The sequence below is a fragment of the Bos grunniens genome, chromosome 10, assembly GCF_055505025.1.
Source record: "Bos grunniens cultivar Pamir isolate PY7600 chromosome 10, Bosgru_T2T1.0, whole genome shotgun sequence".
NCBI classification, from domain to species: domain Eukaryota; kingdom Metazoa; phylum Chordata; class Mammalia; order Artiodactyla; family Bovidae; genus Bos; species Bos grunniens.
In genome coordinates, this window is record NC_141174.1 from 27,250,036 (window position 1) to 27,265,575 (window position 15,540).

At 34.9% G+C, this 15,540-nt stretch overlaps 1 protein-coding gene across 17 annotated transcripts in view; it reads right to left on the reverse strand.

Annotated features, from left to right (window-relative positions):
- Positions 1–15,540, reverse strand: part of SYNE2 (spectrin repeat containing nuclear envelope protein 2) — a 326,831-nt gene that overhangs the window by 209,582 nt on the left and 101,709 nt on the right. For all 17 annotated transcript variants that reach the window (XR_015134181.1, XM_086320335.1, XM_086320332.1 and 14 more), the window contains 10 exons: positions 11,936–12,100; positions 11,269–11,381; positions 10,267–10,429; positions 8,809–8,887; positions 8,352–8,539; positions 6,308–6,472; positions 5,113–5,262; positions 3,560–3,733; positions 578–736; positions 112–285 (listed from right to left, as the gene is read on the reverse strand). Coding sequence is in view for 16 of the 17 variants with exons in the window: in XM_086320335.1 (XP_086176461.1) it covers positions 112–285; positions 578–736; positions 3,560–3,733; positions 5,113–5,262; positions 6,308–6,472; positions 8,352–8,539; positions 8,809–8,887; positions 10,267–10,429; positions 11,269–11,381; positions 11,936–12,100 (1,530 nt within the window). In the remaining variant the exon portion in view is untranslated. The remainder of the gene's footprint in view (positions 1–111; positions 286–577; positions 737–3,559; positions 3,734–5,112; positions 5,263–6,307; positions 6,473–8,351; positions 8,540–8,808; positions 8,888–10,266; positions 10,430–11,268; positions 11,382–11,935; positions 12,101–15,540) is intronic.

A 15,540-nucleotide genomic window follows, 5' to 3' on the forward strand; every position in this document is an offset into this window, starting at 1 on the left:
GGACTTTTTAAAAGTTATGATAACTTCATTATAATTACAGTGATGGAAACATCTTGATTGTAAATGAGGTAATGAAAAATGCCCTACATGTGATAGTTGAAACAGCCCCACCTTGTATTTTGTAATTAGTCCCCTCTGGCTCTCTTTTTGCCCAAGTAACTGCTCAGCCCTTGTAATGTATGATTCAAGTTCCTTCTGTGTTTCTTCCACCTTCAGCCTGACATCCAGGTCTTGGGAAACATCAGTTGAGTTCTTCAACACAGCTACTAATTTTATCATACTGATCTGTAATGACAGAAAATTGTCAACTTAACACTTGGCCCAACTTCTTAGAAAACTCATAAATTGAAAAACAGCTTGAGTAGCAACTCATATTTTCCCACTAGACATAAGAATATTCTATTTACTATATTGATATTTTCCAACATGCTCTAAATTATAAAGAAATAAAAGGGAAAATTAATATTTTGCAAAAAATTTTCAAACTACAAGGCAATCCCCTTCTCTGTCCTGCCCTCCCATTGACTACTTGGTTTTAAAGACTAAATTCAGTAAATAGGGAAGATTAAAGAGAGACCTGGACTTTCTCTTTAGCTTCTTGAATCTTTGCCTGAAGTCCAGCTGTGAGGACATGTTGGAGAGACTCCTGACTTGAAACATGTTGTACATCCATTTGTAAAGTGTCTTCAATTCTAGATACAAGCTCTTCATACATAGAGCCTTTGGCAATAAGATGCTATAAGTAGAGTGAGATAACAATAAATATTCTGATTATATGTTAAACATATTAATAATCTCATCAGGAAATCATAAAAAGTTAACTGTTAATCCAAAATGAGGCAAATTTATATTCTAAAAAAGTTATTTTTAAAATTCATTTTAAAATTTATATTAATACAATCAGATTCTGAGCAACATAGTCTTTTGTGTATTATTCTTAAACACTAAGCACTTAGATAAAATAAAGACTAGAAGAATACAATGCCGATAGAGAGAAAATAAGTTGAGAGAGTAGAAATAAACCTTAAAGTGAAATTATTCACGTAGTCAAATCAGTCAGAAAGGAGTTCAATAAATGCTACTGGAGAAAACAGCTGTTGGAAAAACATCTTTTTAGAACCATGCTTTTTACAAGATACCAAAAATAAATTTCAGATGAATTAGAAAATTATATATAAAACATGAAACTAGAAAGAGAAGAAATTATCCATGAAAATTGATCTGCTCCCTGGGTTTGGAGGGCCTTTAAAGGCAGAAATGACTATAAAAATACAAAAATTTTGTATGTAAAATAAAATAACTTAAAAGTCAACAACTTGGTAAATATATTTGCCATACAAATGAAAATGAGTCATGATTCAGAGAGCTTATAAATTCAATAAAAAAAATACTAAGATCCCAAAGAAAATTCAGAAAATACAAAGACATTATTCATGGAAACAAATGGCTAATGAATATATGAAAGACAGTTCAACCTTACATGTAATCAAATAAGTTACAAATTAAAATAATGGGGCACCACTTTTCAGTTATCAAAACAACAAAAAAATTTTAAATTACAACTCAGAGGTGGCATAGGTATATTTCTATAAAATAGAAATTATATTGTGTGATATCAACTATGGAAATATTGATCTTATTTATCATAGAACAGAGGAATTGTGGTGATTTTTATTCTCCTCTTTACACTTTTATGGGCTTCCCTGGTGGCTCAGATGGTAAAAAATCTGCCTGCAATGCAGGAGACCCGGGGTTTGACCCCTGGGTTAGGAAAATTCCCTGGATAAGGGAATGGCAACCCACTCCAGTATTTTTGTCTGGGAAATCCCATGGATCCATGGTCCAGGGGATCACAAAGAGTCAGACATGACTGAGTGACTAACACTTTCACTTTATACTTTTATAAATTATTTAAATGTTCTGAAATGAGCACATTGATTTGTAATTTCAATTTTTTCTATTTTTAATTATAAAAGTAACAAAAGTTCCTGTAAAATACTTCAACAAGAATAGAAGTAGAGCACATGAATAAAAAGTTTTTCTTCTTCCCCATCCCTCGTCATTTAATCAATCATTTGCATATTCATTTAAAAAATATGTACTTTATATCTACTATGTACCAGGAAATACACTCAGAGGAGGGCTCACAGATATTTTTCTATAGATTTAAAAGTATAAAGTACAAAAGGCAACTGTTTTTAAAAACACTAAAAGTATTTAGAGTTTTAGTATTAAAATACTAAAAACACATGACCCATACTGTTCAGCAACTTGTATTTCTTGATTAACAATATACCTTGATCCAATAAAGATCTACCTTTGTTCATTTTTTTTTGTTTCATCAAACTTTTTATCTCGTATTGGAGTATAACCGATTAACAATGTTGTGACAGTTTCAGGTGGAAAGCAAAGGGACAAACATATGCATGTATCCATTCTCCCCTCAAACTCCCCTCCCGTTCAGGTCATATAACACTGAGCAGAGTTCCCTGTTCCACATAGTAGGTTCTTGTTGGTTATCTATTTTAAAACTAGCAGTGTATATCTGTCCATCCCAAACTCCCTAAGTATCCCTTCCCCCATCTCCTTCCTCCCAGCAACCATAAGTTTTACTTAACTTTTTCTTACCAGAAGTATATTCCAGCATGTTTGTGTTTTCACTGTTTAACACCTTTGATTTTTTAAAAAATTCAATATTTTAAAAATACTGAATTTTTCATTTCTCACTCATTTATTACACTAAAAGAAATTTCAGTTACAAAAATAAATAGATAAATAAAATTAGAAAAGTACCAGCAGATGGCACAGGTTAAGTTCACATAATATTTTCAGAGCAAGGAAAGGTATTACTCTTATGAACAATGAAACACAGAATTATTCATATACACCTTTTCAAAATGTAGAAAAGAATTTCAAAAGTCAAAAGAATTAAACAAGTAATTCTTTACTCCTAGAACTTGCCATCTTGCTATAATGTATGACATGCTCTATAAATTTCATAGCTGAGCTGGAACTCAGTAAAACCTCAATTGTAACTTCTTTCCAGGAAGAACTGAGTGATATTAAAATACACTCTTGCCTCATTGCTTTTCAATGCGTCAACTGCCTGAGAATAAAGACAGAACAGAGTTTTAACAACATGCAGCCCCCTCCCTGCATCAGGTAAGAAAGGAAAGTGGCTTCCACAGGGGCTGAGCTTTCCAAGAGTAGATTGCATCGTCTCTTATATTCACACTGCCCTGAGCTATAGGAAGACTGAACTCACTCATCTCATTGCCCTCTGATGAAAGAGAATATTTTAATCTCCACTCTGGAGCTGGGAAAATCAGTTCAAGAATTTAAATTCCTCAGGTATTATTAGTCTTCAACTCTATCCTCTGTCTTCAGGCAAAATCACAGCAAATGATCCAGGGTTGAGATTCCATGTCATTTTTTTAAAAAACCCCAACAAAGAAAATTCAAACAGTGGTTTTATTTACTATTTCCTTTAAAACTTTTTATCTTAATCCATAAGCCTACAGCCACAAAAGCTGTCTTGTTAATGCTGTTACAGTCATACCTGCAAAGATTCTTCCACTGAGGTCTCTACATCATCCTGCTGTCTCAGAAGATCCAAAACAGACGTGGTTTCTGCCTCCCAGGTTTCCACTTGTCCAATGAGCTTTTCAACCTCTTTAGCCACTTTCAGTGGCCCTGAAAAGTCTTCATTTTCTTTTTCATGTACTTCCCCAGCCTACAACATTCAAAATTATCACTCGAGAAAATGGTATCATTTACCATTAAATTAATTTAACAGTTAAAGTCTCAAAAACAATGGCTGCTTTTTAAACTCAATGTTTTAACAGCATCTTTATAAAAGTTAGTTAAAATGCATACTGAACTTTTATGCCAAAAAAATAAAAATAAACACATTATATTGCTTTTTTCCCCCTGAGAGTGCTAAATCAACATATTTTAATGATTTAAGATCTACTTTTTGGACATAATGATACATTATGATAATATAAATACTTTAAAAATTAAGAGATTTATTCACAAAATCTTCTTAAGGATATCATTCCTATCAGTTAGTTACTATTATTTCCATTTTACAGGAAAGATTAGAGCTTAGAAAATTATAGTATTGACTCTATAAACACATTTCTAAAACTGGTATACAATTTAATTAAATACAGCTAGCCATTGGTAACAGTAGTTGTGAAATATCAGAATCAAATTTCAATAAAATTGTCTTTTCCCATTAATAATCTCTCAGTATCCTATAAGTTGATATGCTACAGTTTTATATGACAAATTCTTAAAGCTGTTTTTAATCAGATCACATTTTAAATGTATGAGAAAAATATTCTGTATTTTTCTATACGAAGAGCATAGTGCACAGATTCAAGATGTTCCATAATTAGGTCTCCTAATGATGGGAAAACAGGCACTCCATCACAGCAACTGGCAAAAGCCAGATAAATTTATTTCTTTAAAGTTGTATTTTCTTTAAAGTTGTATAAGTTATTTTTCTGAAGGGGGCATATTTCCAAAATCACAGGCGCTACACCATACATGTGTATGATTTCTTGTTGTTGTTCTTTCTTTTCCATATTCTTATCTATAATCTAAAGTCACCCTCTGAATTACACAACACAGCAGGAAATAAAGATTTTACTTCCCCCCATTTTACAGAAAGGATGCAAGACAGGCCAGAGGCTAGCCTAAAGCTGGACAACTGAGTACTAGTCAGAAGTAATCTGAAGAAAACAGAAACTGCACTTCCACAGCTCAGAAAGCATGACTGCTTCTGTGTGTCTGCAAACTCTTCAGTGAGTTAGAGGCACAGGGCTTTTATTTACTATTTCCTTTCAAATTTTTTATTTATTTTAATCCATAAGCCTACAACCATAAAAGCTAGAGGCTTATGGCTACTGTTTAGGCACTGATGACCACTGCGTGAGGGTTCCACTTGGGCATTTTACTGAACAATGACCATACTTTAAGTGTTATCTAATAATCTTTCTTATCTATGTTTCAACAATATGGGTTGTTTTCCAAAGGAAAAAACAGCAAAGTTAAATTATTTCCATATATCAATACAAAGGAACTACATAAAATATGATTATTTACCATAATATTCTGATTGTGGTTTTCAGGAAGTTCGCTTGACCTATATGTTGAAAAACCAACAGCTAGATTTTCTTCCTTGGATAGCTGAATATTTCCAGAATTGTCAAGAAAGGGCTCATCTTGTAATTTCATAAGTGGCAGGTTCACTTCCTATGAAAAATTAATGTCATGAAATGTAATGTTTATATCTTTTATTCTAAGATATATGATTAAAAACAATTTTTTTAGGGTTTATTAGGAACATTATAAAATTTCCCATACAACACCTCAGTCTCAAATTATTAAGAATAAGAGAATAATCATTTAAGTTCAAAAATTATTTTTTAAATATGTGCTTTTATGAAGCACTATACTAAATATAGGGATTCCCTGGTAGCCTGGTGATAAAGAATCTGCCTGCCAATGCAGGAGACATGGGTTCCATCCCTGGGTTGGGAAGATCCCCTGGAGAAGGAAATGCCAACCCACTGCAGTATTCTTGCCTGGGAAATCCCCCAGACAGAGGCGCCTGGCAGGCTACAGTCTGGGGAGTTGCAAAAGAGTCAGACATGACTTAGGACTAAACAACAACAACAAATATTAAATATAAAGATAAAATTTGCTGTATGTTTTCAAAGGCTTTGAAATCTAACAGGCAAAAATGCTTATGTTACTCTTTAATGGCACATAAAGTTCAACTAAAAATCTATGCTGAACGTCCACAGAAAAAGCTGAACATGAATGGTTATATCCGCATTGTTCGTAAGAGTCAAAAAAGTGGAAAGAAGTCAAATGTTCGTCAACCGGTCAACGAATAAACACAGTGCGGCATGTCCATACAGCAGATTATGCTCTGCTGGTCCGAAGGGATGAAGTGCTAATGCACACTACAGAATGAATGAGCTGTAAAAACACTGCACTGAGTGAAAAAAGCCAGAAACAAAAGACTACATATCTTATGACTTCCTTTATGTGAAATACCCAGAACAGGACAATTTTTAAAGCTGGGGACATTGGGAGAAAATGAGGAGTGACTGCTAATGGGTACAAAGTTTCTTTATGAGGTGATGAAAATGTTCTAAAATTGATTATGGTGATGACTTGCACAACATTAAATATACTGAGAACCACTGAGGAATTCACACTAAATGAGTGAATTGTATGCATGTGAATTATACCTCAAAGAAGCTGTTAGCAAAAAAAAAAAAAACCTTACAGGCTGAGCTTTTGTAATAAGCTTTCTCCATCTTTTATTCAGCCTCTTCAGTTCTTTAGAAATAGACGATCCAACTTCATCATTGCTGACTTGAAATAAGAAATTTCCCACTTCATTTAAAGTAGTATGTTGTAGATTCCACTGGGAGAGTGTCTCAAAGGGAACCTATATAACATATAAACAATGCAATATTTTAATGACATAATATTTGTCTTTCTATTACTCATAAAAGATCTTCACTGAGCTTGATTTCGAGCAAAAGTAAGTGTGAAGATTTTGCAGAGATTCTGACCCTCCCTGTTGGGCTACCTCTTCATCCTTGGATCAATTGGCAGCTGCTAGCTGTCTGTCACAGAGAAGGCAATGGCACCGCACTCCAGTACTCTTGCCTGGAAAATCCCATGGGTGGAGGAGCCTGGTAGGCTGCAGTCCATGGGGTCGCTAGGAGTCGGACACGACTGAGCGACTTCACTTTATTTTTTTCACTTTCATGCATTGGAGAAGCAAATGGCAACCCACTTCAGTGTTCTTGCCTGGATAATCCCAGGGACGGGGGAGCGTGGTGGGCTGCCGTCTATGGGGTCGCACAGAGTCGGACACGACTGAAGCAGTTAGCAGCAGCAGCAGCTGTCTGTCATCATTCTTGATCCTGGACTTTTAAGAAGCATGTGATGTTCTTCTATTTTTCTAAGCAGCTGACAGGCTTAGAGCAAAGGTTTCAAATCTTTTCAGTTCATGGCCCCCTTAATGTCTCAGAAATTTTTTCAAGGATTCCCTAAGCTAGAAAAAGTACCAAACACTTCTCATTCATAATTAGTCAGGTCCAAACAGCTTAGTGGTAATTTGTGTGCTGTTCAACAGACAGATGTTGCTTTTCTCCCTCAAATTTTAAATTTACCCAAGAGTTCTCTTTGGTAGCTCAGGGCATCTCAGCATCGAGTTTGGAAACTGCAAGGCTTAAAGTCTTATTTTTTCAAAGAAATGTGAATCTCATTAAAAGACCTTTAAAAGACAGAAGACCTGTTGAAAGCCAAAGATTTGAATTTTGGGTATCAATATAGGTTATAGGGAAAAGTAATGACTCACTCGAATATTCTTTTTGCATTCATACATTTATTAGAAATTTTACTTTCATACGAACAGCCTGTTTTTTGTTCAGTATCTTTAGCTTTTATATGGAAAATGTTTAATCTGAGAGGTTGTCTACACTTATTTGCAACAGAAGAAAGCAAATGAAAGAAAGAAAACTACCTCAAAGAAAAATCATAAAACAGGTTATTACACAAATGGCAAATAAAAACAATAATAAATTATACCAAAATTTTTTCCACACTTCTCCACATAAATCTGAAGTATTTTGTTTTTCTTCCTCTAGAAAGTAAGAAAGCTTTTAGAACTGAAAGGTACTCACCTAAATGTAAAGAAAACTTTCTAATTTATTAATTTATTTTAAATGTATCAGAGAAGGCAATGGCAACCCACTCCAGTACTCTTGCCTGGAAAATCCCATGGATGGAGGAGCCTGGAAGGCTGCAGTTCATGGGGTCGCAAAGAGTCGGACACGACTGAGCAACTTCCCTTTCACTTTTCACTTTCATGCATTGGAGAAGGAAATGGCAACCCACTCCAGTGTTCTTGCCTGGAGAATCCCAGGGATGGGGGAGCCTGGTGGGCTTCTGTCGTGGGGTTGCACAGAGTCGGGCATGACTGAAGTGACTTAGCAGCAGCAGCATAAGCTATCCAGTACTCCATGTCTTTTCTTTCCAAGGAATTAAGCAATATATCTTCCAAATGCTATACTGTGTATGTGGGTTATACCTCAATAAAATTCTGTGTGTGTATATAAAACCTACAGTAAGGAGGAAAATTCCTTTTAGCTATTATAGGAGAAAGAACCTGAACTCTTTCCAATACTTTGGAGAATTTTTCCAACAATTGTTTACTCATTCTTGGTCTCTCGTTTTTGGATTGAAAATGAGGGTATCCAAACAAAATGAAAAAAAAAAAAATTAAAATTAAGCAAATGCCATAAGACTGAAAATACCTCTTTCATCTGTTCCTTCTTTGTCTCCTCAAAACAAGCCTTTAGTAAACGAAGGTTTTCCACATAAGTAGCCCAACATGCCAGAACTTTTTGTAGAGTGGACTTCACATTAAGTATATTTTCTCTATACATGGAAAAATGATATTTCACCATCGTATATTGTTTACTAATATTTGGATATTCTCCAGCTATAATGTTAACAAGACAAGAGAGCAATTTTAAAAAACAGTTTTTCATTAAGAAAATAATACTGCTAAGAAAAATATTGGCATACTAATTGACAGTGGTAAAATAAATATGTAAACTAACAGTATTAACAGTGAATGCAAGAATTTTCCAAAATATACATATATGTAAAACCAATTCCTAAAGCATTAAGATACATAAGGAAAGTGAAACAAATGAAATGTTATTTTTAAGTGATGGTCATTCCATCAAAAAGAAAATACAGCTTTACCCAAGTTGTTATGAATTTCTTCACATTTTTGAAACGAAGTTTCAAGTTGAGCTAGGAACTCTTTTTCTTCAATAAATTTCTGGGGGTGGAAATGAAAATAAAACATATTGACAATTTTTTTTAATGTGTCAAGAAATCCAGACAGAGACATAAACATTGATGAAGCGCTTAGGCACCAAAATTTCTTTACAGTAATTAATACTACATATTTGGGTAAGTAGTTCATGAAGAAAGATAGTTAAGGTCAAAGAAACATACATATGAGTATTAGCAATATACAAGTACGAGACCTGACAAAGTTTATCTTAATGTAGTGACACAGTTCTACCTTGGTTTTTCTCATGTCTTTACTAATATTGAACAATTTTTATTAGATATGTTGAGCATGATAATAAATAGATACAATCAATCATCTACCAAAGACCCTTGAGAAATACCATTATCCAAGTTATGTGTCTTAAGCAAGCAAAATCTTTCATGGAAGAACAGACAATTAAAAGCTCATTTATTATACACTTATGTGGCAACAGTATGATTATTTAAATGAAAAAATGAAAAATCAAAGTAGGAAAAAGAAGTTAAAATACTCAAAATCTAATTTAGAGTGATGATTCCTATTCAGGAATGTACAGCGTTTAAATCATAAACTGAAAATAAGTATTTCCTCATCATGTTTTCCCAATTTTTCCACTGAAGTTCATAATCTTAGATTTTTCTTTCTGGCCCTCATTCCAAAAGCGGAGGAACAGGGAACGCACTGGCGGTCCAGGGGTTAGATGCGGCACTTTCACTGCCGTGGCCCCGGAGCCACGGTTGGAGAACTAAGACACTGCAAGCCACACAACATGGTCAAAAATAAAAACAGAGATACAGGAAGAAGGGTAATAAGGCCGAACTATAGAAATGACATTGCTAGGATGCTTCAGTTTTAATTTACCATATAAACACATATATTTAAGTCATTTGCAAAAATTTTTCCTATAAATTGTAAGAGCTAAACCCCTCCCCCAGAAAAACCTCCAAGACAGAATTTACTGTTTTGCCCATTCTTTAAACTTGAAAGGCTAAGATTAAAATGTTCTAAGAAAAATTTAATTTTTGAATAGAACCATATATCAGAGTGGGGAAAGATATTAAGCAAGATATCCAGTAGGTGGAAATAGGAATTTTTTTTAAAGGAAGTAACATTGAAACTATCTCTAACTATTTTGTAACTTAGCCTGGTTAACTCAGTTTCTTCTGTTGTGCTAAATAATGTTATTGTCTCCTTCTTACTCTTCTCGATGTCTGTCATTTGACTACCTATAATCTTTTTCTCTAGGTAATATTTAAGCTACCGAAAGCTACCAAGAAAACTCATCTCAAAACCTGAAAAGTTAAGGGATATTGTGCTCAGGAAACATGCAAACTCAGAATCATGGAGAACAGTTGTCTAAGACATGAAATAAAGTAGCTTACATGCCAGTCTTCCAGCAATAATTCCACAGATTCTTTGCTCCCGTATTTGATGTTCCAAACAAGCAATTTTGATTTCACCTCCTCTAGCAAACCAAGAACTGAGCACTCATAGTAATGAAATTCTAAACGTGGAATGACTTTTTTCCCCGAAATGTTGTTGATTCTGGAAGATAGTGCAGGTTTTAGAATTTAATTTAATACGATTGGCCAAATGTGAAAAACCTGTTTGGCATTTTAAAAAATACTGGGGCTTTAACATTTTCTTTTAATCACATGGAACTCAGATGCATCCTCACCTCTTTTTTTTTTTTTTTAAGTAAAACAAACATTGTGATGAGATATAAACCAGCTATTTCTAAGATAAAAATACCCAACAGAATTATGTTCTGAAGAAATTATTCCCCTATTGAGAACTTCTATGATAAAATGTTAATCTCTAAAACATTTTACTGAATTTGAAAACTTCCATATAAGAATACAACAATAATTTCCACATTTACATATTAACAGCTTTCATTATTAAAGGTAATACCTTCTTACTATCATTCTTTGAATAATGAGAAAAGAGAAGATGATGTGGACAAACACCAATTAAATAATCTTTAGTTTATAGTTTTTTGGAGTTTATTAAGTGCTCTCATATACTTCCTCCCATTTCACCTAGTATTCCTTGTGAGACATGAACACAGTGATTACCATTACTCTATATTTACAAATGAGAAAATGTGCAGAAAGACATAATAACTTGACCAAAACCAAGATAAAGAGCTCAGTTTCTGCGTCTAACTCCAGAACTTTTTCTACCACCATATCCTCCCAGGAAATAAAAGAGGAAGTATGTTATCATGCTACTATTACATAAAACACGAAGGAATTGTTATCAAGAGCTAAAGACTAATTGTCAAAAATTATCTACAAATCTGTATTTCCTGCTGCCTGCAGAACCGTGTTAGTGTTCATACATGAAGATGTCAGCAGTGGTGAAAGGATGGTGGTACAAACCGTCTTTTCATTTCCTCCAATTTTTCAGGGGGTACCAAAGGCAAATGGTTTCCGTCTCTATTTTCAAACGCCAGGAGAGTATTCAAATGGCAGTCAAATTTATCCATCAGACTCTGAAAAGAAATTCAGTATAACATGAACCACATTTATTGTCAAACTCTGTAACCAAGGGTTTGTTAACCTCATTTGCTCTGTGCACGCATTGCATCTTTTTTAAAAGAAATTCTAAAGCCCTTACATTTTCAACTAAAATGTTGTGAGTAAATATTTCCATCGTAAATGTTTTAAACTAGAACATTTTACAGAGAGGCAGACTGTGGTTTCTCTGGTAAAAGCATTATCAAATTCTTTTGTTTTCAGATGTATTTTCCATTCAATTGTGGGCTCAAATGCTATAAACCTCACCTATTAAATTCTTCCGTATCATTTTAGTGAGAACCCAATCTCCCATGTTTTAAACAGTCTCCCCTCTCCTTTTTGGCCAGACTTTACAGTTGCTTTAGGACTTACTGGACAAATCGTTTTGGGTCCCAAAAATCTCCAGAGGAATCACCTAAACCATCCTCAAATACCCACTATATTTCCTTCCCTTTCTTCTAGGAGAAAAGTCTTCCTCAAGAACAGTTCTAACAAAATATAGATTTTTCCTTGTTTCTTCTTTGCCAACCTGGAATAAAGTAATTTTCTCTTGTGTTAGAGCCATGGCTTCACTGTAATCCTGGGAGACTGACAAATCTTCATCTATAAGCTTTTCTACCTCCTGGAGCCAAGTTTCTATTTGATAAAGGGGTGAGGGCAAGACACGATTCAACTCTGTTTGCCACACGTTAATCTGAAAAAAAAAAAAAGGAAAGATGTTCTTCAGTAGACACTTCTCTAGTTTATTTGTTCACATACAGTATGCTTAATCCTCTAAAGAATTATTTTAAAACAACCCTTTAAACACAATACTTTAATTCTGATATGTTAGTCAAGGAAATACTGATCAATAGGTATATTTCTAAGTATCATTGGCTAGCTGCTGATCGAGAAGATAATTTGTTCAAAAGCTTCAGAAGAGGGTGCAAGAATGAAAACAAATGTTTTGATCAACCCACAATCAGTTATAAGAAGGGAATCAGAAATAGTTACAGCAAGGGGGTAAAAAGTTAGTTGTAAATAGTTACAAAGTGGGGGTAGACTACTGTACTGAACGACCATTTGAAATCCTATAATCCCCTGTCTTCTCTGACGTAACATCTACAGCTAGCAAGCAGATGTATAGGTTATTTTCCTCACTAGCCCCAATCGTCTATTTATATTAGATATCTCTACCACATCTCCTGATTATTTGTCCTTCACCAGAGCCCCCGCCCCTCAATCCCACTGCCTCCTCCTTCCTCAGTCTTCCCACCACTCCTGACATGTGTGACTCAAGCCCTGATTACCTTCTCAGGTCTTTGCTTTTTCTGCCCCTTCTACCTGAATTTTCTCCCTGCTGAGGAACCACCAAAACTCACTCACACATTCATACATTCACTCATTGAGCCAATTAGAGGTACACGAATGGCAATGTGGAGGTGGCTTAAATATGTGTGCTCAAAACTGAAAGAAGCAGAATAACATATAATACCAATTTATACAACTTAATACATGGTTACGTAAATACTTTACTGCATTTTGAAAGAACATATAAACGAAAAGATACATACTAGGCACATCACAATGGTGGCCTAAGGAAAAAGAAGAATGGAAGGAGGGTATGAGGATAAAAGCAAATAAACAGGCAATTTGTGTGTGTCAGTTGCTCAGTCATGTCTGACTTTTTGCAACCCCATGGACTGTAGACTTAATAAGTGAATAAAATAGGAGTAGGATCTTGTCCAGATTCATGTGTCATGAAGACAAGAGTAAGTTTAGCACAACTGTCCACACATCTGAGGGTCAACCAGATGAACAGCAGCCACAGCTCCTGCCAGACCCACCTAGTGGGGGAAACAAACAAGTTCATGGTTACAGTAATGTGTGAAGAAGTGAAGTGAAGTGAATGCTGCTTAGTCATGTCTGACTCTTTACAGCCCCGTGAACCATAGCCTGTCAGGCTCCTCTGTCCATGAATTCTCCCGGCAAGCACTGGAGGAGGTAGCCATGCCCTCCTCCAGGGGATCTTCCTGACCCAGGGATCGAACCTGAGTCTCCTGCATTGCAGCCAGATTCTTCACCATTTGAGCCACCAGGGAAGCCCATAGTAAAGGGTGGTCAGCAGTATAACAGAGCAAAGGGCTGGGGAGGACCCCACACTGATGATGAAAGCATAAGTTTTAAATTTCTACTCTCTCTTTTATCACAGTTCTACTAAATAAATTGTCAGTATTCTTAGAGTTAAGTTGCTTTTATAGGTAAGAATAGGCAAAAATTAGGTTACTTTTTAAGAATAGGGTTCTTTAATTCATAATTAACTCATTGAAAAACATTTATTGGTTGCCCACTATATACAAGGCAAGTATTAAAAAAAAAAAAAACCATTAAATCCACAACGCAAATACAAAGATGTAAAATGAGAACAAAGCTAGGCTCTTTTAAGGCAGTCAAATGGCACTATTCATAAACTAGAAGCACGGAATTTTCTGCATTTTGGTTTGCTTTTTTTTTTTTTAACATTATTGAGGTATAACTGATAACACTGTAAGATATTTAAAGTGTACATGATGGTGATTTGATATACATTTACATTGTAAAAGGAGTCTCACTATCTAGTTAATTAACATTCATCATTTCACATATTTATCTCTTTTGGCAAGAACATTTACATTTTACTCCCTTAGCAAATTTCAGTGATATAATACAGTGTTAATAGCTATAGTCACCAAGTTTTACATTATCTCTTCAGACCTGAATCATCTTATAGCTGAAAGTACCCTTTAACCAACTTCTCCCTGTTTCCTACCACCTCAGTCCTGGACAACCGCTTTTCTATTCTCTGTTCCTATGACTTTCATTTTCTTTTCTTGGCCTCGTCATGATGCTTGCAAGATCTCAGTTTCCAGGAATTGAACCCAGGCCACAGCAATGCAAGCCCAGAATCCTAACCACTAAGCCATCAGGGAACTTCTAAGTTTGACTTTTTAAATAAAGATTCTGCATATAAGGGATGTTATGCAAGTTTATTTTCTCAAAACACATGTAGCAAAAGACAGCTTTACAATCCTAAATCATTAATTATATGCCGTGAAGCCTCCAGGTGGAAAAAAATGAAAAAGAGATTCTCATTATTATGAATTTTAATATAAAGAAGCTAGGATGTACTTTTATTATATATATATATGTGTGTGATTTATTATTATTAGCATTTCCCCCAAAATAAACAGAAAACTGGCAAACAACTGAGCAAAAGATGAGCTAAGAATGATACCTCTAACTCAGCTATTATTCTTTTCGCAACTGAAAGAAAGCTGTATGTTTGTTTATTTTTAATTGGAGGATAATTGCTTTACAATGTTGTGTTGGCTTCTGCCATAGATCAACATGAATCTGCCTCGGGTATATGTATGTCCCCTTCCTCTTGAACTTCTGTCCCTCCTCCCACCCCTCTAGGTTGTCACAGAGCACAGGGTTGAATTCCGTATATGCTTTGAAAGAAGACAAATGTGAGTTTTCTGACTGTGAGCTGTACGCTATGCAGCAGTAGGAAGAGGAACGGTAGAAGGCAATATTTGCCTTTCATTCTCCTTCCACTCTTAACATAGAAAACTAGTTCTATGCTTTCTTTCTCAGTGTTGGAAATTACTTTTGAATTTGGATGAAAATTTATATAAGATCTTGTCAGGTCAAAATAACACAATGTGGCTATTTCCTATACAGGCTTAAAATTAAACCATTTATCAAGATACTTTGAGATATCTGTGTCCTCAACCAACTGAACCAGAAACTGGATGGTATTCACTGTTATACATATGATAACTTTAAAATTACTAAGTTTCATTATGTAACACCAAGAAAATGAGTGGCAGTCTGCCTAAGGATTGGATTTTCAAGCTACCATCAATTTGTAGCACTTACTTTTGTAAAATAGTTCTTTTAATGATTTTTCTTCATTATTTTGGGTGATTTTTCCAAATCATAGGCAGCAAAATGAGGCCAGATCTCAGTGGCCTGGAACAGCCTGAACTATACAGACAGCATCTTCTTCCTCTCCTGTCTTGTTGAGGATTTGTAACAGAGTTCCTGCCCTTCACAAGGATCAGAGTTGTCAGAGCTGTGATCAGAACAGGAGCTGATAACACAAGGAGCACT